General features: G+C 45.6%; 2 protein-coding genes and 1 long non-coding RNA gene across 19 annotated transcripts in view; 2 read left to right on the top strand and 1 right to left on the bottom strand.

Moving 5' to 3' along the window:
- Positions 1 to 10,091, top strand: part of RNF14 (ring finger protein 14) — a 28,895-nt gene extending 18,804 nt beyond the window's left edge. For 9 of the 13 annotated variants that reach the window (XM_036314924.1, XM_036314923.1, XM_036314925.1 and 6 more), the window contains one exon: positions 1,149 to 2,613. In XM_036314924.1, coding sequence (XP_036170817.1) covers positions 1,149 to 1,209 — 61 coding nt within the window. In that variant the 3' untranslated portion in view covers positions 1,210 to 2,613. Of the gene's footprint in view, positions 1 to 1,148; positions 2,614 to 6,927; positions 7,048 to 9,280 lie in introns of those variants that run through there. The other 4 variants (XR_004968425.1, XR_004968424.1, XM_036314927.1 and 1 more) reach the window with 4 other exon arrangements.
- Positions 6,780 to 16,707, bottom strand: GNPDA1 (glucosamine-6-phosphate deaminase 1). 5 transcript variants are annotated; one of them, XM_036314932.1, is made up of 7 exons: positions 16,435 to 16,707; positions 15,433 to 15,591; positions 14,328 to 14,429; positions 12,708 to 12,890; positions 11,555 to 11,739; positions 9,250 to 9,424; positions 6,780 to 8,595 (listed from the first exon to the last, which is right to left on the bottom strand). In XM_036314932.1, the coding sequence occupies exons 2-7, from the start codon at positions 15,554 to 15,556 to the stop codon at positions 8,495 to 8,497; spliced, it is 870 nt and encodes a 289-aa protein (XP_036170825.1). In that variant the 5' UTR covers positions 15,557 to 15,591; positions 16,435 to 16,707; the 3' UTR covers positions 6,780 to 8,494. The 5 variants fall into 5 exon arrangements, with proteins under 5 accessions (XP_036170825.1, XP_036170826.1, XP_036170827.1 ...); XM_036314933.1 differs by having other exon boundaries at positions 15,433 to 15,562; XM_036314934.1 differs by lacking the exon at positions 16,435 to 16,707 and adding an exon at positions 15,883 to 15,979.
- On the top strand, positions 14,421 to 20,282 carry LOC118659003. The gene is made up of 4 exons (XR_004968426.1): positions 14,421 to 14,857; positions 15,234 to 15,575; positions 17,776 to 17,862; positions 19,619 to 20,282. It is a non-coding gene; the product is annotated as an uncharacterized LOC118659003 (long non-coding RNA).
- The last annotated feature ends 770 nt before the right edge of the window (positions 20,283 to 21,052 follow it).

Genomic DNA, 21,052 nt, shown 5'->3' with positions numbered 1-21,052 from the left:
TGGCTGCCTCCTGTATGCCCCCTTCTGGGGATGGAGCTAGAAACCCAGCATGTGCCCAGACTGGGAATTGAACTGATGACCTTTTGGTTCATGGGTCGATGCTCAACCACTGGACCGCACTGGCTGGACCTGTTCTCTCTCTTTTTTAATTAAAACTTTCTAATGTTTGTTCTCTAACTTTTTTGCTGAAGTACTTGACCCTAAGTTGGAGATAGGATGCTTCATCTCTAAATGCTTCCATGTGTATGGCCTAAGAAAATTCTTCTATATAAGAATACTTTAAAAAAATTAATGAGACCTGGACGGTGTGGCTCAGTTGGTTGGGTGTCATCCTCTACACTGAAAGATTGCTGGTTCAGTTCCCATTCGGGGCACATGCCCAGGTTGTAGGCTTGATCCCCAGCAGGGAGCATCAAGTTTCACTCTCACATCAATGTTTTTATCCCTCTCCCTTCCTTTCTAAAAAAATCAATGAAAAGTCTCAAACAGATTAATGACAATGGCATATTATCAGCTAATAAACTTATTAAGAACCTTCCAGTTATCCCTAAAAATATCTTTTAAAGTTGTTTTATTGAAACAGGATCTAATCAAGTTCAGTCATTTTATTTGGTTCTGTCTCTTAAGCCTCTCTTTTTTAAACATCTATTTCTTTTTTTTAAAATATATTTTTATTGATTTCAGAGAGGAAGGAAGAGAGAGAGATAACATAAGGAAAGGAAGACAAGTTGGTAACTATAAAACATACTAAAAATGGAGAGTGCATGGACCATGAAGATAGAATGGAGTGATTCGCATGTAATAAAATTATAGTGTCTCAAAAGAGTTTAACTTCTAGATTGCTTGATTTCCCCAGTCTTGGCTTATTCCACATATTGTATGCATTGAGTATCAGTTTTGTGACACTCATCTTCCATTACTTATCCCTGGCCCTAGAGAGTGTCTGGATCCTAAAAGGGCTATTCTAATAAGCTTTAAGGCAGCTAGCTGTTCAGAGGGACCATATTTTAGTCCTTCTCAGTGGAAGATTAAAGGAGAGGAAAAGATAAAGATGTTATCTGAGGAGTACAGAAAGTATTTTTGAGACAAGGAAATAAATTATAGTTTCTTTCAAGTTTATAAAATTACACCTTATTATATGCTTCCAGGTTGTTCTATGCTGTGGATGTTGATGAAGATATTTGGGAAGATGAGATTGAAGAAGACTAGTTCATTCCTCCTGCTCAAGACATGGAAGTGAAATGGTTTGCCCTGATCTTTTGCTGAGTATACAGAGTAACTCAGGATATTTGCAGGATATTTAGGGTTACCATTCATTCACGCTTCCAATGTAGAAGATGAGGAGAATGAGGTTTACATTTTCATGTGGCACTACTGACTACGGCACATTCATACATTTGTCAGTGTAACATAATGGAGAAAATTATAAGCCAAAGGTTCAGAAAATGAAAACTAAGGAATATTAAATATTATTATGTTCCCGAAACTCTGAATAGTTAAAAATTTAAATATTTATTTTTTTCCCCAAGCTTTAGGTAAGGAGAAGGGGTCAAGAGTTCAACTTACAGACCTTTTTATCTCTGAGAATCATCCCTTTAAACTTCTGAGGGAGTCTCCTTACGGCTGGGGTGGTTAGAAGCCTTATTAAAATTGTACAAAGAGCCTGATCTTACTCCATGTTACATTCCTTCCAACCTAAATTTCTGCTGAGTTCTTTTTGGAGGGAACCCTTTATAGCCGATTGGATGGCCCAGTGCCATTTTGATCTGCTTTTAAGAATAGAAATTTATAATTTAAAAAATATTCTATAATACCACAAATAATGTGGGTCACCTGATACTGCTTTTCAGAATAGAAATTTATAATTTAAAAAATATTCTATAATACCACAAATAATGTGGGTCACAGATATAGCAGGTGGTATATAGTTCACTGATGCTGAGCCGAATTTGTTATTTAATGACACTGGCTCAGAAGAATTTCAGCGCTGTTCAGCTTTCCTGAGCAGTAGAGCCTAGATTCAAAACAACTTTGTCTTTGCCACCTTCATTCTACATTCTCTCTTTTACCTCACCCAGCCTTCTGTTGGTAAGGACAATTTTAATATCAACTCCATCGGCTCCTATTTTTATTTCTGTTGCTGGAATAAGAGGAAGCCTAATATATTCATTCCCAAGCTGAACAAGCTGAGCTTCCAATTATGTGCTTTTTGAACTCCACACTACTGTAGTTCAGTCCTAACTTTCTAAATTCTTTCTATAGGTCTTCTCTAATGTGCTTTGGGAGTTTGGTTTCCCACCTGTTTTTTGCAACAGCACCGTTTTGGAGGATAATTTTGGCTTGCCTAGATCCCTATTTCAGGGTTTTGTTGGCTTTTTGAAAAATTGTCTTTCCTTTTGGTTTGGTAGCAAAATAAGATTTTTTTGAAAAGGGCAGAATTCAGCTGCAGCTATGAAAATGTTTTTTCCTACCTTGTCACTGAAAATTGGGGAATCATTTTTAACCATTTTATGTGTGTGTATCCAAAGAGTCAGCAGTGACTATTTCTGGATTGTCAATGAGGATGCTTAATCTTAAAAATAAAAGTAACTTAAAAATTGTCTTATAATTAGAGCAGAGTTTGATGATACGTGTTCTGTCGCCAAAGGCTTATAAAGACTTATTTTTGAGGCATGAGTTATAAGCCATTTTTAAGATGGTGAAGTTTTGGGTAGAGTACTTTTGTCTCTGATTATAATGAAAATTGGGGTAACCCCCTGAATGCCCTAGAAATAAATTACCTTGTTAAAGGATGGTATATCAAGAAAATACATGAACAAAGAGTGTTGTACATAACTTAATTTCATGAAGGCCACTTTTACAAGTGGACTGAGATTTACCATAAATTGACATGAACCTCATGATTTCTTTCGGTGAGAGAGAGCAGAGGGTCCCTTTGCAGACTGTCAGTTCATCCTGCCCAGCGCTAGTTTGAAGAAGCCACATCTCTTGATTTGATGTAAAAGGTTTGGATGTAGAACTGATATATGAAATTAAGTTACTAAATGACTTTTTAAGTCAAAATAGAGGTTTTGTGACATTTTAAGCTTGTGATTGAACAAAGTTAAGAGCCTGCCTTTGTCAGTTGAGATGCATCTTGTCCCACTTATTTTCTTAAGTAATGTGTTTTTTTTTTAAATATATTTTTTATTGATTTTTTACAGAGAGGAAGGGAGAGAGAGAGAGAGAGTTAGAAACATCGATGAGAGAGAAACATCGATCAGCTGCCTCCTGCACATCTCCTACTGGGTTGTGCCCGCAACCCAGGTACATGCACTTGACCGGATTCGAACCTGGGACCTTTCAATCCGCAGGCCGACGCTCTATCCACTGAGCCAAACCGGTTTCGGCTTAAGTAATGTTTTTAACTTAAAATAAATATACATCCCTTCCTGTTGAAAAGAATGATGGAGAAAAGACTTGGCAGCCACATTCCCTCAGGGCAACATTCCCAGACCTATAGCATTAACAGCAGGTCATTTTTTAGTTACAGAGGGTTCTAGTTTACATTAGACATTAATATACTTACATTTTTGTTGTTAAGAGAATTAATCAGATATGGTCATCATAAAGCCATTCATGTGGCTGCCTGCTTTGGAAAGGAATTTAAAAATTTTGGCAGGAATTTTGGAGATCCCACTAAGTAGTAATTTTGCCATAAGCATCACCAGCAGGTGGCAGCAGTTGCCATGTTATAAAAATTCAGTAAATGGTTAAGACTAGTAGCATTTGTTTTATGTCTGGGATTTAAATTTTCCTCATTGTGTTTCATTATAGTCTGTTATACACATTGGTGAGTAAAATGACATCCTAGATAATAAAACCCTAATATGCAAATCGACCCAACAGCAGAACAACTGATTCACTATTATATGCACTGACCACCAGGGGGCAGATGCTCAGTGCAGGAGCTTCCCTGCTGGTCAGTGCGATCCCACAGAGGGAGCGCCGCTCAGCCAGAAGCCCGGTTCACGTCTGGCAAGCACAGTGGCAGCGGTGGGAACCTCTCCCGCCTCCGCAGCAGCGCTAAGGTGCAGCTAGCTGAGCAGTAAGGCATAGCGAGCAGGCGGGCAGGAAGGAGTGAGGGGTCCCAGACTGCGAGAGGGATCCCCACTGTGAGAGGGATCCTCGACTGCCAACTTAGGGATCGGGCCTAAGCCAGTAGTCAGGGGTCCAGGACTGCGAGAGGGCATAGGCCAGGCTGAGGGACACACACACACACACCCCATCCCTGAACGAATTTTGTGCACTAGGCCTCTAGTTTAATAATAGCAGCAAGGCAGGAACAGGAGTATTACCAAATACTGTAAGGCCACTTAAAACTATATTTGAACCAGCTGACATCCAATTGTTATATAGCAGCGGTTCTCAATCTGTGGGTCGTGACCCCTTTGGCGGTCGAATGATCCTTTCACAGGGGTCGCCTAAGACCATCCTGCATATCAGATCTTTACGATTCATAACAGTAGCAACATTACAGTTATGCAGTAGCAATGAAAAGAATTTTATGGTTGGGTCACAACATGAGGAACTGTATTTAAAGGGCCAGAAGGTTGAGAACCACTGTATAGGAAGGTGGCATTCTTGATAGAAGTACTTGTTGGCAGCCACTGAAGAAACTAACTTATAGCTGTACCATGATGCAGCTCCTAAGGAGGATGGAGAAGTTGTGACATTGTGGGACCCTCTGGAAAGAGTAGCCAAATAGTCAGGTCCTTGAACTTTGGCTGAATAAGAAAGTCAGCCAGCATACCAGTCTTAGGGTTTTGAGTCAGAAAAATGGCTTTGATGATGTTCTTAACAAATGTTCATGATAACTTTCAGCACCCACAGTCTAATCTTGCACAATTCCGAGGATTCCCGTATTTCTCTGAGCCAGAGGATCTCAGCATTGTCACAATATCTTATTGGAAACTTATGCATCTCATCATAGTAAGGGTTTTGATTCCCAGGAAAGAGGCATCAAATTTGCAAATTTATATCTTCAATAGACCAGTTTGCTAATCCATTATCATATAATATGCTGTTATTTCCCCTGGTTATTGTATATGATCACTACTCTTGGGGGTAACTGTCAGGCTTACAACAAATAATGGGTGTCTTCTAGAAACCAAGGCACTGATAGGGACAGGATAGAGCAGCATTTAGAGCAGCCGTGGGCAAACTACGGCCCGCAGGCCGGATCCGGCCCGTTCGAAATGAATAAAACTTCTGAAATGAATAAAACTAAAAAAAAAAAGACCGTACCCTTTTATGTAATGATGTTTACTTTGAATTTATATTAGTTCACACAAACACTCCATCCATGCTTTTGTTCCGGCCCTCCGGTCCAGTTTAAGAACCCATTGTGGCCCTCGAGTCAAAAAGTTTGCCCACCCCTGATTTAGAGTCTGCTTTCATGAAGCTTACATTTAGTGGGAAACAAAATCATGCCAGGTGGTAGAGGTTTGAGAAATAGAGCAGTGGGGGGGAGAGAACTGGGATTGCTATTAATGTTGGAGGGCCAAGGAAAATCTCTTTGATAAAGGACATTTGAGCAGAGGTCTGAGGAAGTACGGGGTTAAGCCATTCTGGAGGGGAAGAGTGGGCCAGGCTCTTGTATCCACCTCTACTTTGTAAACGACAAATTTAATAGAAGAGGTGACACATTTGTGTGAACGTGCTGCCACTTATCACTTGAAACACATTCTACCCACTCTTCCTGAAATACAGCTCTCCATGTATACTTAATCTTTTTCCTTTCTGAGTATCGGACTTGGGGTTTCAGACTCGACTCTTTCTACTTAGCTATATTAAATATTTATTGATCAAACCGTCACAACCTGGCCTTTGAAGGCCCATTTAACAGGCTGCTTCGTCCTCTCAATACTGCATTTTTTTATTTATTTTAAATGTTTTTATTCATTTTACAGAGGGTAAGGAAGAGGGATGGAAAGATAGAAACACCTATGAGAGAGAAACATTGATCAGCTGCCTGCAACCTGGGCATGTTCCCTGACCCAAATCAACTTCTTGGTTCATAGATCCATGCTCAACCACGGAGCCATCCTGGCAGGGCTACTGCCTCATTTTTGAAAGCACCTTTGTTTTATGGCAACAAGACATTCCAGGCCCACTGTGATCCCTGCCCAAATCATGTGATTAGCTTCTGTCCAAGAAGCCCTGTGTCTATCAGAGGCCCAGGCTGGCCCAGAATCCACAGAAGAACTGGTTGAAGCAGGATGACGCTGCTGTTGAGCCACAAGGAAACACAGGCCTGGGAAAGATATTTTTTTTTAATATATTTTTATTGATTTCAGAGAGGGAGATAGAGAGAAACATCAATAATGAGAGAATCATTGATTTGCTGCCTCCTGCACACTCCCCACGGGGGATTCTAGCCCGTAACCTGGGCATGTGCCCTGACTGGGAATCAGACTGTGACCTCCTGGTTCATAGGTCAATGCTCAACCACGCCAGTTGGGCAAGACAGAGCTTTTTAAGGTCCTGAGTTCACACAGACATCTCCAGTTTGGCTGTTGTCACTAAATCCTTTTTCGTTTCATTCTAATATATTTTTTCTATAACATACCTTCTTAAAAATTAATCCCACCCAGCACATAAATTATATGTCAATATAACTGATAAAAATTAAACCCTTCTTCCAACTTCTACTTATACTTCAGTTATATTGACCTAAGATATGCCATTATATTGATTTTTAACTTTAAAAACAAACAAAAAAAACTAAACCTATTTTCCATACCATGCAGTTTTTATTTTTATATCCTCCTGGTCACAGATCTGCCTTATTGTTTTTAACAGCTGTATCCTTGTTTGGATCCCAAGTACAGTTAGAACATGAACAATTTATTGCTCAACTTTTCATTCCTACCATTTTTCACACAGGTGCTTTTCAGCTCACTTTTATGACATACTTTCTTTTCTGCCAGTAAATGAAAAAGATCAGCAGTTGCTATGATTGTGACTTCCTGCAGAGCTGTTGTGAGGAGTGAGTATAAAGCTTTGTTCACCAGCTATTCCCAAAATATATATGAACCCAGACCATCTTCTAACCTTTGGGGGAGTGGGGGTGGTGGAAGTCCATAAATGACCAATTTGAAAACATTGGATTTAATAGAAAATACAACATTGTAAACAAGCCTACTGATCTATCAACTTAAAACAGAATGACAGCACAATCACATACAAAAAGACAAAATGCTGGTACCAAACAGGCTTGAGCTGGCTTTCAAAGATCATGAGAAACAGGCGGCAGCAGCTTGAAACAGGCACAAAGGTGGGGGGAGGAGGTGTAAGAGGGTAAAAGGAAGACAGCAATAGACTCATCTTGTGAGCAGGGGTAAAGGATAAAGGGACAAAGGGATTCTATTTCCTGACGTTCTAGAAACATCAGAGCACACAACATGAACCCGAGAGATGAGAAGGGCAGTTAGGTGGGGAAAGGCAGCCTTAGAAGCATTTGTATATTGTCTTGGCACTCAGCTCCTAGGGAAGCAGGAGAGCATGTCACTCGTGTTGTGACTAAACTCACCATTGAGCTGCCTGTCCAGCCCCTAGCTCCTTGGCTGAACACATTGAAACCATGCCAGCGTCTATTGCCCCAGGGGACCTTCTACTATTAATGAGTATGTAAAAGGGGGTGCCACAGGGAGGCCTTGGAACAAAAACACAGGGCTCTGGTGGGAAAAGGGTTTCCGCCTTTTTCGCCTTCCTCAGGTGCTGGAGGGTCCCTGAGGGAGAGGAGTTGGACGTTGCTGAGCCTCTCAAGGCTCTGAGCTTATCAGCAAAGCCTTCTCTTTAGCCCTCTCCTCCTAAGTTCTCCCCCAAGGAGTCCTCAGGGTTCATGGAAAGGCCAACTGAGTGAGAGAGAGAGAGAGAGAGAGAGAGAGAGAGAGAGAGAGAGAGAGAGAAACTGAGGAAAGAAAGTAAGGGGCAGTTTTCTCTCCATGGCACTTGTTACTAACCAGAGGGACTGCCTCATGCTGACTTTAGCCATTGAGAGTTTGTCCCTTCACCTGGAGCAGTGATTCTCAAATAAGGGGCAGCCGGCTCAAGGGGGCTCTGAAGCCTCTCCAAAGAGGGTTTGTCCAATACCACAAGCCTGTTTCCCCAGCCGAGAATCTGCACATAATGATCCAGAGATTCCTGACAGGAGTGTGTTGTACGTGTGAACAGTGTCAGGCAGAACACAAAGCCGAAACCCTAATCTGTGTAGAGCAGACATCAAAATATGGAGTGATTTTTTTTCTGATTAATAAGTTACAGACAAGTCATTTCTGCTATAGCTAAACTCCATGAATAGGCTCCACACTGCAGAGCCAAGAACAGTTAAGTTCAACCATTTATCCAGAGTAATCGTACTGGATGAAAAAAACACAATTCCTTCCCCAAGACAATTTCCAGAAAGACCTGCCTGTCCCGGTGAGGTGCCTGGCACTAGGATTAGCACAGGTTAGTCACTGTATGGTTTCTTAGAAGACTGGCTTTTCTCTGTTTCTTTCTCTTTGATACTGTACAAGGGGTCCACCAACTTGTTATGAACAAGCATTAAACCTACAAAAAAAATAAAAAACAAAGTAGTTAATGGAGGTAGAGGCAGAGTTCCACAACTGTCACCAGTAATACAGGAGCTCTCAAATTTTGTCCTAGAACTGATACCAATTCATGCTTTCTGTGTGGCTCCAAATGATAAACACACTAAGAATAGGAAAGAAATTGTTATTCCCAATAAATGCTGGAATCCACAGGACTTTTGTAAACCCAATCTCCAGGAGAGTTGGCCATTAAAAGAATCTTTTCAGCAAAGAACAAATTCCTAATTTGCTCAGTAAAAGGATTTTCATACAAGTTTGCTTAAAGCAGTGTGTCCTTTTAAAGTAAAAGAACAAGAGCCTCAGGACAGTTCAGTGCCTTTTCTACAGGGAAAGGCCTGTGTGAGAGCAGGGAAGACAGACAGCCTGAGGCTCAGTAGTCCTGCGGAGATCATCACACAGCCCTGGACTACAACTTTTCATTCTCTCCTCCTCCTCCGAGTAAACCAGCCTCCAGAAATGGACCCTCACAGTTATGGATGGAAGAGAAATGACTGTGTATTCTGAAACAGCGTTTGATTTTTATTAAAATCGGATTTGATTAAAATGTCCAGAGCATGAAAGCTAGGCATATCCTGAACTTGGCCACCTACTCCCAAGCCTACCCCTCCCTCACCTTTGAAATACTTCACGGTCTTCACTTTCAGCTCCAGGGTGGCATCCTCATCGCACACAAACACGGTGCGGGGATGCTGCTGGAAGGCGGACACGGTCCACATATGGTTCACTCCCTCCTCAATGGCTTTGTACAGAGCAAACGCCTTGTGAGCACCTGTGATGAGGATCATCACCTGGGGATCAGAGAACAAGCCCATGACAGAGGAGGAGCAGCAAAACCTGAAGTCCAGGCGCCTGAACTCTCGTGTGGCCGCCCCAAACCGCTGTAAGGACTACTGTTCTATATTCCATTGCAAGTCTTCAGAATGCAGCACACCGCTCTGGGCTCCCCCTAGGCTATCACACAAGTTGCCTGAGTAGGGAGCATCATTACTCCTTGTCCTGTCAGGAAATGGGCTGGGGTTGGGGCCAGGGCTAAGTGACTTGCCCCAGGTCATTTCTGACCCTAAGTGCATGTTCTTAACCACCACTCCATAGTGTCTCCTGGCACCTTTGATGGTGGCTGCAAGTGCCCTGTGAACAGATGTGCCCTACAAAGGCCCACGCTTATCCCAACAGTTTTGATACTGGGTTCTAGGAGGTCCTAGGTTTTGTGAGTTTTCACAGTCACAAAAAGATGAGTCCCGATCTCTCAGGGGGCCTTGGAAACAATGCTGAGAGTCATCTGTATGGTGAGGTCACAGCTGCCATTTAATCTGGTCACTATTAGTTCCGAATATTAGACCTACTAATGTGACTTGGGGTAATGCATTTTGTTTAAATCAGTGGTTCTCAACCTTCCTAATGCCGTGACCCTTTAATACAGTTCCTCATGTTGTGGTGACCCCCAACCATAAAATTATTTTCGTTGCTACTTCATAACTGTAATTTTGCTACTGTTATGAATTGTAATGTAAATATCTGATATGCAGGATGTATTTTCATTGTTACAAATTGAACATAATTAAAGCATAATGATTAATCACAAAAACAGTATGTAATTATATATGTGTTTTCCGATGGTCTTAGGCGACCCCTGTGAAAGGGTCGTTCGACCCCCAAAGGGGTCGCGACCCACGGGTTGAGAACCGCTGGTTTAAATGAAACAAAGGCACAGACTCCCTTCAACAGCTGAAATACCAAGAAAGGAAGTAGTGGACAGTGATCATAAAGAACTCAGCTCTGTGGATTTCCTTTGTAATTCTTTTGCACCATGGAATTATGAACAGGATTTACTGTTCCTTTCTTTTTTCTTTTTAAATACGTTTTTATTGATTTTAGAGAGGAAGGAAGAGAGAGAAATATGGATGTGAGAGAGAAACATTGATCAGCTGCTTCCCGGGGACTGAACCTGAGACCTGGGCATGTACCCTGACCAGGAATAGAACCAGCAACCCTTTGGTACAGAGGATAATGCTCAACCAACTGAGCCACACCAGCCAGGGCTACTATTCCTTAAAAGGTGAGAAAACAGAGGCATAGAGGAAATATAGCTCTTTGTTCAGGATTCCAGATCTAATTTTAGAAGAGAGAATTTCCTGATATCCAGCCCAGGCTCTTTCTCAGATTAGCATTCACTAACACGACAGGGAGGTTTGCAAGCCACAAGGCCAAGTACAGCAGAGTGCCCCTAGGTACTGACTTGAAGCTACCCACAAGACTTTTGGCGCCATTGCACCTTTCACAAGAGTTCATTTTGGACTTAGATATTTGTTTACAGGCCTAGGCAAAGAAGCTTAAAGTTAAAATGTCTGTGTCTGCTTCCCACTAAATATAATCCAGGAAGAAAAAATGCTTCTAAAATTCTAACGAAAGACAGTAGGAAATTAGAGCCACACACACAAAAAAATGTTACCCAACTTTCTAGGAAAAAAACTTACTAAATTCAGTTTAGGACACTTATGTTTCCCACATTTATGAATCCCCAAACTCAGGGCTATAACCACCAACATCCTGGACCTATAGGAGCTTCCTTCAAACAGTGTCCCCCAACTGCAGGGAACCAGAGGGTCCACCTTGGGACCTGGGCAGGTGCAAATTCATACTCAGACAGCAGTACTGCTGGGCTCCTCTCTGTGAGCAGCTCGAAAGGGGTACATACACAGGCCAGGGAGCCTGCCGTCTCCTGGGCAGTCCTCACACGGGGAACAATGGTTCCCTCCAAAGAGGAAGGAGGAACACTGATAAGGGTCAGTTGGGATTTTATCCTCATAATGTCTTCATTTTTAATACAAATGTATCTAGGTGGTACCTGTAGAGTTAAATTTTTGAAACCAGACCAGTCCAGTCCCCAGTGAAGGCCTGTGGACCCCTTGCACCCTTACCTCTCTGGCATCCATGACAGTGCCCACACCCACCGTCAGGGCCATGGTGGGCACCTTGGCAAGGTCTCCATCGAAGAACCTAGCATTGGCCAGGATGGTGTCCATGGCCAGCGTCTTCACACGGGTCCTGGATACCAGACTGGAGCCCGGTTCATTGAAGGCAATGTGTCCGTCGGGGCCAATGCCTGCCCAGGGGAGAGGGCAGCCTATCAGTGCCAGGGCCTCAGATTGCAGGGGGGGACGCTCTCTCCTCCCCCATCCGGGGTCCACAAAACTCGAAAACCATGTCCCTTTCCTCCTGGGCAGGTACCTAAGCACGTGATCCTTCCCTCTCCGTCTCCCACCCTTTTCTTTCTAGGGCGCACACTGCCATTGTTAACTGCTTCCATCCTCAGAAAGCTAGGAAACGGGGACTCCAAATAGCTTCTTCCTCCCAGGTCATTGAAGTGTAACCTCTCTTTCTCTCTCTCTCCTGCTAATAGTCAGGGGTCCTGCTACCAGGGGAGTCACAGTGAATAAAACACACAGGGCCTGGACAGGGGCTGCCAACTTTATATAATCTCAGAATATGAGCGCTCCTGGCCTCTTCCTCCCCATCTTGAATAGAGTTAAATCCAGAGCAGTAAAAGGCAGTCCAACTTCACACCCCTGTGGGTGACTCTGGAGCTGGCAACACGTGGAAATGTAAGAGGGCAGCCCAGGGTAAGAACAAAGGCACGAATCTGAGACGAGGACACCCTTGGTGCCTGCCTTGTCTCCACCACTCTGGCCAGCTAACCTTGGGCAAATCACAAAACTTCCCTGGAGTTCACTTGGCTGTCTACAGCGTGCAGGGGCTGAGTGTAGCCTGGGACTACATGTGATTTTAGGTAAGTCCCATGACTGAGCTATAAAACTTTGGGCAACAAAATCTCAAGAGTCCAAATTCAAACCCTCATTCTACTGACAAGGCACTGACGTGCAGAAAGAGGAGACATCCAGTGTCACACAGCTGCTGAGCAGTAGAACCAGGGCAGGGGGCTAGGGGTCCCACTCTGCCTTCCCTGCCTCCTCAGAGTCATGAGTGGCTCCTACAGTCACTAGCAGAGAAGAAGCTGTTTGAGACCGCATGTGTCTAACTGCTGGGTCTGGCCTAGCCACCTGTCAAGCTCACCTCCAACAAACAGCTCAATCCCGCCTGCAGCCTGGATCTTCTCTTCAAAGGCGTCGCACTCAGCCTGCAGGTCGGCTGCATTCCCATCCAGAATGTGGGTGTTTTCCGGGTGGATGTCAATGTGCTTGAAGAAGTTGTTCCACATAAAGGAGTGGTAACTCTCTGGGTGCTCTCGAGGAAGACCTGTGGGGCCGCGGCCACACTCAGTCATGCCCAGGCGGAGCCAGAGCCTTCCTCTCGGGGAGGAGGCCAGGCTATCCCCAGGCCCCCAGAGATGCTCTCAGGGAACCCTGGCCACCAGCCCTCCGACCCTCCCCCCCTCGGGATAAGCTGAGCTGATGTCTCTGTCTACCCACCACCTCCACCTATGACTACAGGATTGGGCCAGAGTAGCTACACCCCAGAGGCCTGAGGAATCTCCTCATTTTGATCTCCTTTTCATGGGAGAATAACCTTAGGCTGGAGGCCAGAGTTAATCTGGGCTTCTGGAGGTGGCTTAGCTACCTGGGGGTGAAGCTATACCTATCCGGGAAAGGAAGCATGCACACCCCTCACCCTGTGCCTAACCCCACCACTCCCCTCGTTATACCCTGCTCAGCCTGAACCCCCCACTTGAATACCAGGTGGTTAGGGAGAATTATCTCAGGGCTTCCCAGAAGGTTCTTTTCAGTCAAGAAGAAAAAGCATGTTTCAAGTGAATATTTAATGCTTAATGCTAAACATCAAGAATGTTTACAGTGAGCCTTAAAAAGGAAGGAAATTCTGACACATGCTACAACATGGTGAACCTCAACAGCATGATGTTAAATGAAATAAGCCAGTCACAAAAAGACAAATACTGTATGATTCATTATATGAGGTACCTACAGTAGTCAAATTCGTAGAGTAAAATGGTGATTGCCGGGGGCTGCAGGAGTGGGAAATAGGGAGTTGGTGTTTAAGGGGTATAGAGTTTCAGTTTTGCAAAATGAAAAGAGCTGAGATTGGTCGCACAACAATATGACTGTGCTTAACACTACTGAACACATAAAAATGGCTATGATGGTACCTTTTATGTTATGTGTATTTTGCTACAATTTAAAAACAATGTTTAAAGTGAAACCATTACAAAATTATAGGGGGGGATGGTCGGGCATGGAAGGAGGTGACAGAGACCAAGGTGCTGTAGCTTTTCAGTAGCGGAAAAGACACCAGTCTCATCTCCCCTCCCAGTGTACCTGGCAGCAAGGGGCGCTAGAGGAGGAACACTGGAGAGAAAGTCCAGACAGATACAGGGACACCCCCGGCCATGATCCCATTTCCAGTCATTTGTTCTAAAAAGAAAGGGCATGGAGTTGGGGAGGAGGCACAGGAGAAAATACTAGAATATTTACTAAGTGCTTGCTCTAAATAAGAGGCTTCCACATCTGTGATATCATTTAATGCTTACAACCTATGAGGTCAGTTTTATTGGCCCCATTTTATAGCTGAGTAAACCAAGGCCTGGAAGAGATAGGTATCAGTAGCTGAGCCTAGCACCAAATGTCACTGGTTTCCTGACACTCCGAATTCCTCTCCAGCCTGCGAGGGGGAGTTCGGACTCTCCTGGAATCAGATAAGGACTGAAAGGGCAAGACTCACCCACATACTCGTCCATGTTGAAGGTCTTCACATATTTGAAGGACAGGTCTCCATTCTTATAGTACTCAATCAGCTTCTTGTAGCAGCCAAGTGGGGTGCTCCCTACAAGAGAGGGCACAGCCATGAACACCCTTCAGCCCCTCACCCCCACCCCTGGAAGCCCAGAGGGCACCCAGAAATGAGTCAGGGCTGCTTCAAACAAGTCAGATCTGAATTCCTACCCAAATGTTGCATGTCATGCTTGTTTACTGCCTAGTTCCCCACTAGACTGTAAGCCCCAGAGAGGCAGAGCTGTGTCTGTTTTGTCCACTGCTAAATCCCCAGCGTGCAGCTCACTGATGACTGAAATGACTGTGATTAGTAGCTGAGTGAACATCAGACTTAATTACTAACATGACATTCTCTGAGCAACTACTCCGTGTAAGGCACAGGGGCTCGTGATGGGGATGCAGAGACGCGAGGGATATAGCAGCCACCCTGGAAGACTATCTCAGAGTGGGGACAAGAAGCAGTAATTCCAGCTGTGACGGGTAAGCACAGGCCAGCCTGAGGGTTCAGAGAAGACTTCCCTGAGGAGCAGCAAACTCCCAGGTTGAGTCTCATTAAAGAGCGAGTCATAAAACACATAAAAAAGGCAGGAGGACCGCTTCTGAAAGAAAGAATCTGGATATTTGTTTGGAGGAGCTGGGATCAAAATATCTTCCTATAAAGGCAACATTCTGATTTTTCCCAAAGGAATGGACTGGGAGGTGGGACTAGATGGTAGCACTCCAGATGCACAGAAAAGAAATTCATTTATTACATAAAATGTCTGCCTTATGGCGCTGGGACTTAATCCTGGGAAGGAACCCACGCTAACAGGGCTGACTTAGGATGTAGCCAAAAACCAAGTTCTCCCTGCTCCAGGAGTCTTCAGGAGCAGGCAGCAACCCAACCACCTACAAAGGAAGCTGGGTCCTCTGTTTTGTGTGTCCAGGAGGCAGGGGAGTTGTTCGCTCATAGCACCGGTACCGCAGAGTCCTCCTCCAAGTCCCCTGGCTCCCTAAGATCCCCTACTCTCCCCGCACTCCGCAACGCACGGCCCCCTCTCCATCGCACAACGCACCGGTGGGGAGCCCCAAGGTGAAGTACTTGTCTGGTCCGGGGTGAAACTGGATGATGCGGTTCCTGATGTACTTGGCGGCCCACTCACTGGCCTGAGAATAGTGGTCCAGGATGATGAGCTTCATCGTGTTCTGCAGGGGGCAGGTGAGAAAAGGACTCGCTAACAAGGGGCGGGGAGAAAGGGATGCGGGTGTTTGGCTTAGAGGAGCAGCCCCTCTCACGCAGCAACACCTGGTCCCCAGGCGGCTGAGCCGGGAAGAGGAAGCACTAACTCTCAGTTCACAGGAACTGACAGCTGGGCCCAGTGCCGCCATCACCCACCAGGAGGCGCCGCTGTGGCACAGACCTGGGTTCTAGTCTCAATTACTTCCTTTACCAGGACCTCGGTCTAAGGACCCAGAGTCTCTGAGCCTGTTTTCTCTTACGTGAAAATGGGAACATAAGTACCTACCTGACCAACTTCACGATGGCGAATACTAACGAAGGGAATACGTGTAACCACAGTACTCAGTATGTTGGCTCGGACCTTGTAGCTCGACCCTCGACCCATGCCCCACCCCCCACCCCCACCCGCTGGGTCTTCTCTGCCCACAGGCTCCCCAGTAACTGCAGGGGCCAGCGGTTCCTCGTGGGTCACCAGGCAGGTGGGGCCGTGCGCTTTGCTGGGGAGACCGGTTCTCTCCCACCCGCCGGCCTTGCCTGTGGCTCTTCAGTTTCCGCCCAAGCGCACACGGGAGAGGTAACCGTTCCAGGAGGGCACTCGCTCCCCCGCACTGCGCCCAGAGTGGGAGGCCCGAGGCGGAAGTGACCGCCTCGGCCCTGGTGGGGTACAGGAGGGTTCCCCCCACCCCGAAGGCGACCCACTGCCCGCCAGCCGCGCCGAGGAGGGCGTCCGAGCCGGTCGCTGGGGTCCCGGCTCGGGGTGTCGGAGGACAGGGCCGCGCCCGGAAGCCCGCCCGCCCCCGCCCGCGAGGAGGTCCTCGCCGCCCCGCTCCCCACTTACGCCGGCACCTCCCGCCGCACGAGCAGCTGCGGCGCTGGCGGCCCGCCCCGCGCGGTCACGTGGCCGCGGTCACGCGGTGCCGCCGCAGCCCCCCGAGCCGGCTCCGCAGGGCGGGCTCAGTGCGGCCGCACCTCAAGGGCTGACTCCTGGCCTTTGGGGGTCACGCACCCCCTCTTCTCGTGCAGGCCTGTGCGCGGGAAGGGGCTCGGAGACGGGCTCTGTGCGCGAGGGGGGACTTGGAGGCTCAGGTGCCGGCTCCCAGGAATGCTGTTCACGCCCCGGGCTGCGGCTGGGCGGTGAGGGTGGGGGAGGAAGAGCAGTCATTCCTTAGGGTTTCCTGGGTTGGGCCCGGCTTTGCCTTCAGTTTCTTTGTGTTGTTTTGTTTTGTTTTGTTTTGTTTTTTTTATGTCACTTACCTAGATATTACAACTACAGGGTGTCCGCCCGAAATGTATACACACGTTGAATAATTATTCATTCCAATGGGTTAAATACAAAAAGAAACATCATTGAGCTATCAAAAAATGTATGTGTATACATGGGGGGACCCCCTAATGATGTTGTTTTAAATGTAATTGGTTCTTTTCTGCTTTTTTTTTTTAAGCCCAAGGCATAGTAGAGAAAAAGGGGGGTCCCTGGTCTCCCCACCAGTCTAAACTGTTTTTCCTTGAGTATACTTACATGCTGTTTTACAGACATGGGAATATACCCGGGCCTCCACACTCAGCTAGGCGGCTGCTCTGTGTGGACAGCCCTGGGCTGACCCCTCCCCTGGGCCCAGCTGCTGCAGAACAGCTTCACTGAGGTGGTTTAACCTGGGGAGACCCTGCAGAGACAGGGCTGTGGGGCCTTTTACAGTTGAAGGGACTTGTTCTTTGGCGTCAGAGTTCGTATAGTTTTGTGTGTGTGTGTGTGTGTGTGTGTGTGTGTGTGTGTGTGTGTGTGTGTGTGTGTTGAGAGAGAGAGAGAGAGAGAGAGAGGAAGGGTGGGAGGGAGGGAAACATCAATCTGTTGTTTCACTTATTTACGCATTCATTGGTTGATTCCTGTACATGCCCTGACATACATTCTTGTCTGTGCCCTTACCAGGGATCGAACCTTGGCATCTAGGGCTGATGCTCTAACCAGCCGAGCCACCTGGCCAGGGCCTTGGTATAGCTTGTTTTTAATTCAGTCCGAAATCTCATCTCAGCATGAGGATTGCAGATGTCTCACAGTGAGGTTCCAGCTCTAGTCTTCAAACACATCAGATAACATGGGCTGGAATGCAGCAGCTGCTTCCAGATCTTTCCAGGAGGAGTGACTTCATGTGACTTTAATAGGGCATGTTCCTGTCTGTAGGGAAATCTGGAATCTGTGAGGTCAGCCTGGGGACGAAACAGAGAGACCTGGGTTTGAATTCTGGTCTAGCCCATCTCCACTTCTCGGGTGAGTGACTCCAGCAAAAGACGCCCCTTCCCCAGCTCTTATTTTCTTACCTGGATGGAACATGGGAGTTTAGAGGGACTTAAGGAAAACTGACCTCATGTGGCTGTTGTGTGTATTAAATGAAATGTCAGCATAGCTTGGCATTCATGGCTAGCCGTGATTAAATCTTATTTCCTCTTACTCTCCTTACAGCCCATTCTCTAACCCTGAAATGCTCTCCACCCTGACTTCCTGCCCCTTTCACACTCCTCCCACTCCATGCCTGGATTTAAACTATTACCCACACCCATCGGGACTCCCGTCCCCTTTTTTCAGAACTAAAATTGACTGACTAATTTGAAGAATCATGAGTTCATCCACACAGTGGAACTGTTACTGGAAAGAGGACCTGGCCCTGAGTGGGTCTGCCGAGGCCAGCTGGTAGTGTGTACCTTCTTGACTTCGTGCAGGAAAGATTTCACATTACAAGTCCAGGTCATTTTTAGAGGATATTTATTGAAGCTGGGGACAGTGAAACAGGAAGGGCCTAGGATAGAAGAAACAACAGGAGAGGGACTAGGCTGGGCTGCTTTGGTTCACTAAGAAGTCGGAGAAAAGGGTCCTTGAGGACAGGTTCAGGGGGTTAGCCCTGGACGAGCTGCCGCTGCCCACTGCTCCCTGATTGCAAGCCTTGTGGGGTCCCTCAGAGTTTAGAGGGTGCGTGCCTGTGGGGAAGAAGAGGGGGAAAGGCACAGGCATGCTCCTGGGAGGAAGAGCCCATGCTGGGATCTTTGTTTTCTCAGGGGGTTTAAAGGCTGAAAGTTTAGGGGAGGATCTCAATAGAATATTCATCAGTTTTATGCTGAGGTGCCAAAATGAGATTTATTCCCTTAACTTCTTCTGTCCTTGGATGTGGCTGGCAAATGGCACTAATTGGATTTCTGCTATATATCTCCCTGAAAAGCACGATTTAAGCTATTTATTCTCTGGTTAAGGAGAACTGTAAACCATTTACTCATTTTGTTTGTTTGTTTTTACAAAATGAAAACAATTTCGATTATTTTGGTACACTCTTATTTGTGATTTGTTTCCACTCTGCTGTCATGTGTGTGCCAGGTGAAAACTATAAAAGAAATAACTGATTATTAGGCAGGAAAAAGGAGCCAGAAAAAAATCCAGTCAACTACAGATCTTTTCATAAGTGTCCTTGGTCACAGAAGATAGGATTTTTCGATTTGCTAGACGGCTGTTAACTGCTTGGCTGTTTAACTCTCCCTCAGTGTCCCTGTTCCCCTCGTCCTGGCGTATTAGCCTGTCTCAGAACTCCCTGCACCGCTGTGTGGATGGATGTTTTTGTGCTCTCTAATACGCTCTTGCTTTGCTCAAACATCCTGCTCCTTCCCCCCCAAATCCTGCTTGGTTCATGTGAGTTTGATAAACCTGGCCCTACCAATTAGAGCAGCGGTTCTCAACCTGTGGGTCGCGACCCCTTTGGCGGTCGAACGACCCTTTCACAGGGGTCCCCTAAGACCATCCTGCATATCAGATATTTACATCACGATTCATAACAGTAGCAACATTACAGTTATGAAGTAGCAACGAAAATAATTTTATGGTTGGGTCACAGCATGAGGAACTGTATTTAAAGGGCCAGAAGGTTGAGAACCGCTGGATTAGAGGCTTCCATGCCGCTGGCCATGATTGGTTCAGGGCAGGGTAGTCATGGAAGACACTAACCCAACAGCCAGGTACAGCCTTCCTTCTCCCTTGCTTCCAGGGTAGACGCTGGACAGCCGCATACGCTCCCTGCCTCTCACCTCGGGAGGCCAGGTAACTTAGTTCTGACAAGGAATTAAAAGGACGGCTTCTGAGAAAATACTTTTCTTCCTGAGAAAAGTGGAAAAAGCACATGTGGCAAGAAAATGAGATCTCCCTACAGCCACGGGAGTCAGCCACCCCGGCAGTGGGTAGCAGCCCCGGTCACGGCCGTGAGATGACTGCAGGCCTGGTCAGTGTCCTGAGGAAAATCTCCTGAGACACACCGAACCCAAATCACTCAGCTTGGTTGCTCCTGAATTCCTGACCCACAGAAGTTATGAGATTTAAAAAATCTGTATTTTTTTTAAGCTGATAACTTATATAATATTTGGTTAGCAGCAATAGGTCTCTAATACTAAAGCAAGCATCTTTTATAAAAACTGCTGTTTGAAATTTTAACCCTGCTATTTCTGGCTTCTGTAAATACTTGCTGGCTTAAATAATAAGGAAAATAAGACTACTCCCATTTCAGAGAGGCCATTAAACCTTCTCCAGATGAAGTTATCGGTGCTGGCTTCAGGCCAAGCCTTTGGTTGAGGTCTCAAAGTCCCAGCACATAGGGCCCTTTAAGAACTTGCAAAGGGAACTGGAAAAACCCCATATTTAGGAGACAAAGAAGGTAAAATAGTATAAATACAGGAAACTTCCTGTGTGATTTCGCCCAGAATTTGAGAGACATTTTCCTCTGAGCCCGCGCATAATAATAATAAATGTAACTCCATCTCTCTAAGCGTTGCTTGGTTCTTCTCCGGTTTTCTGTAACATTATATTCAGAAAAATTCCACATGGGGAGTGGATGATAGGCTGGGGATTCAACCCCTACCTCTGACCCACCAGAGACACTCCACTCCTCACCCCCACGCCCCCACATTGTGCTGCCCTCCCCCTGCTTCTGGAATCTCCTGCCAAGGCTTTCCCTGAGTCTTCAGTGCTACACATGATGATTCCACCTGTCCCCGTGCTGAAAGAGTACTGAGTAACATCCAGGTAAAATAATAAAAAATTTCAATGGATGAAATTCATTTCAAAAGAGTCATAGCAAGTGGTACAGTAATTATCCACTTTGACCTGTGATTTATTTTCCTGTTTATATAGACTGTCCCTCTTAAGAACAGCTTGCTAATAAAAGGGATAAACTTTTCATTAATTCTTTAACATATTTAACAAGTTCTTTAAGCAATGGAGTACTTCAGTGACACTGTTTGCTTTTCTCTCATTTTGTGTCGTCTTATTGCTAAATTGATATTGAAAGATGAATAAGAAATAAGTAGACTTTATCCAATGTAGTATTTCAAAAGTCAACCAGAATTTTGGGATCCTTTTCTTTAGAATTAAAGTATAATGTCAGTATTTCATATAAACGGAGGATTCTCTTAATGACATTTTTTACTGA

The sequence above is a fragment of the Myotis myotis genome, unplaced genomic scaffold (assembly GCF_014108235.1).
Source record: "Myotis myotis isolate mMyoMyo1 unplaced genomic scaffold, mMyoMyo1.p scaffold_m19_p_6, whole genome shotgun sequence".
Taxonomy (NCBI): Eukaryota; Metazoa; Chordata; class Mammalia; order Chiroptera; family Vespertilionidae; genus Myotis; species Myotis myotis.
Note: the sequence above shows the minus strand (reverse complement) of the source record. Positions and strands in the feature narration are given on the sequence as shown.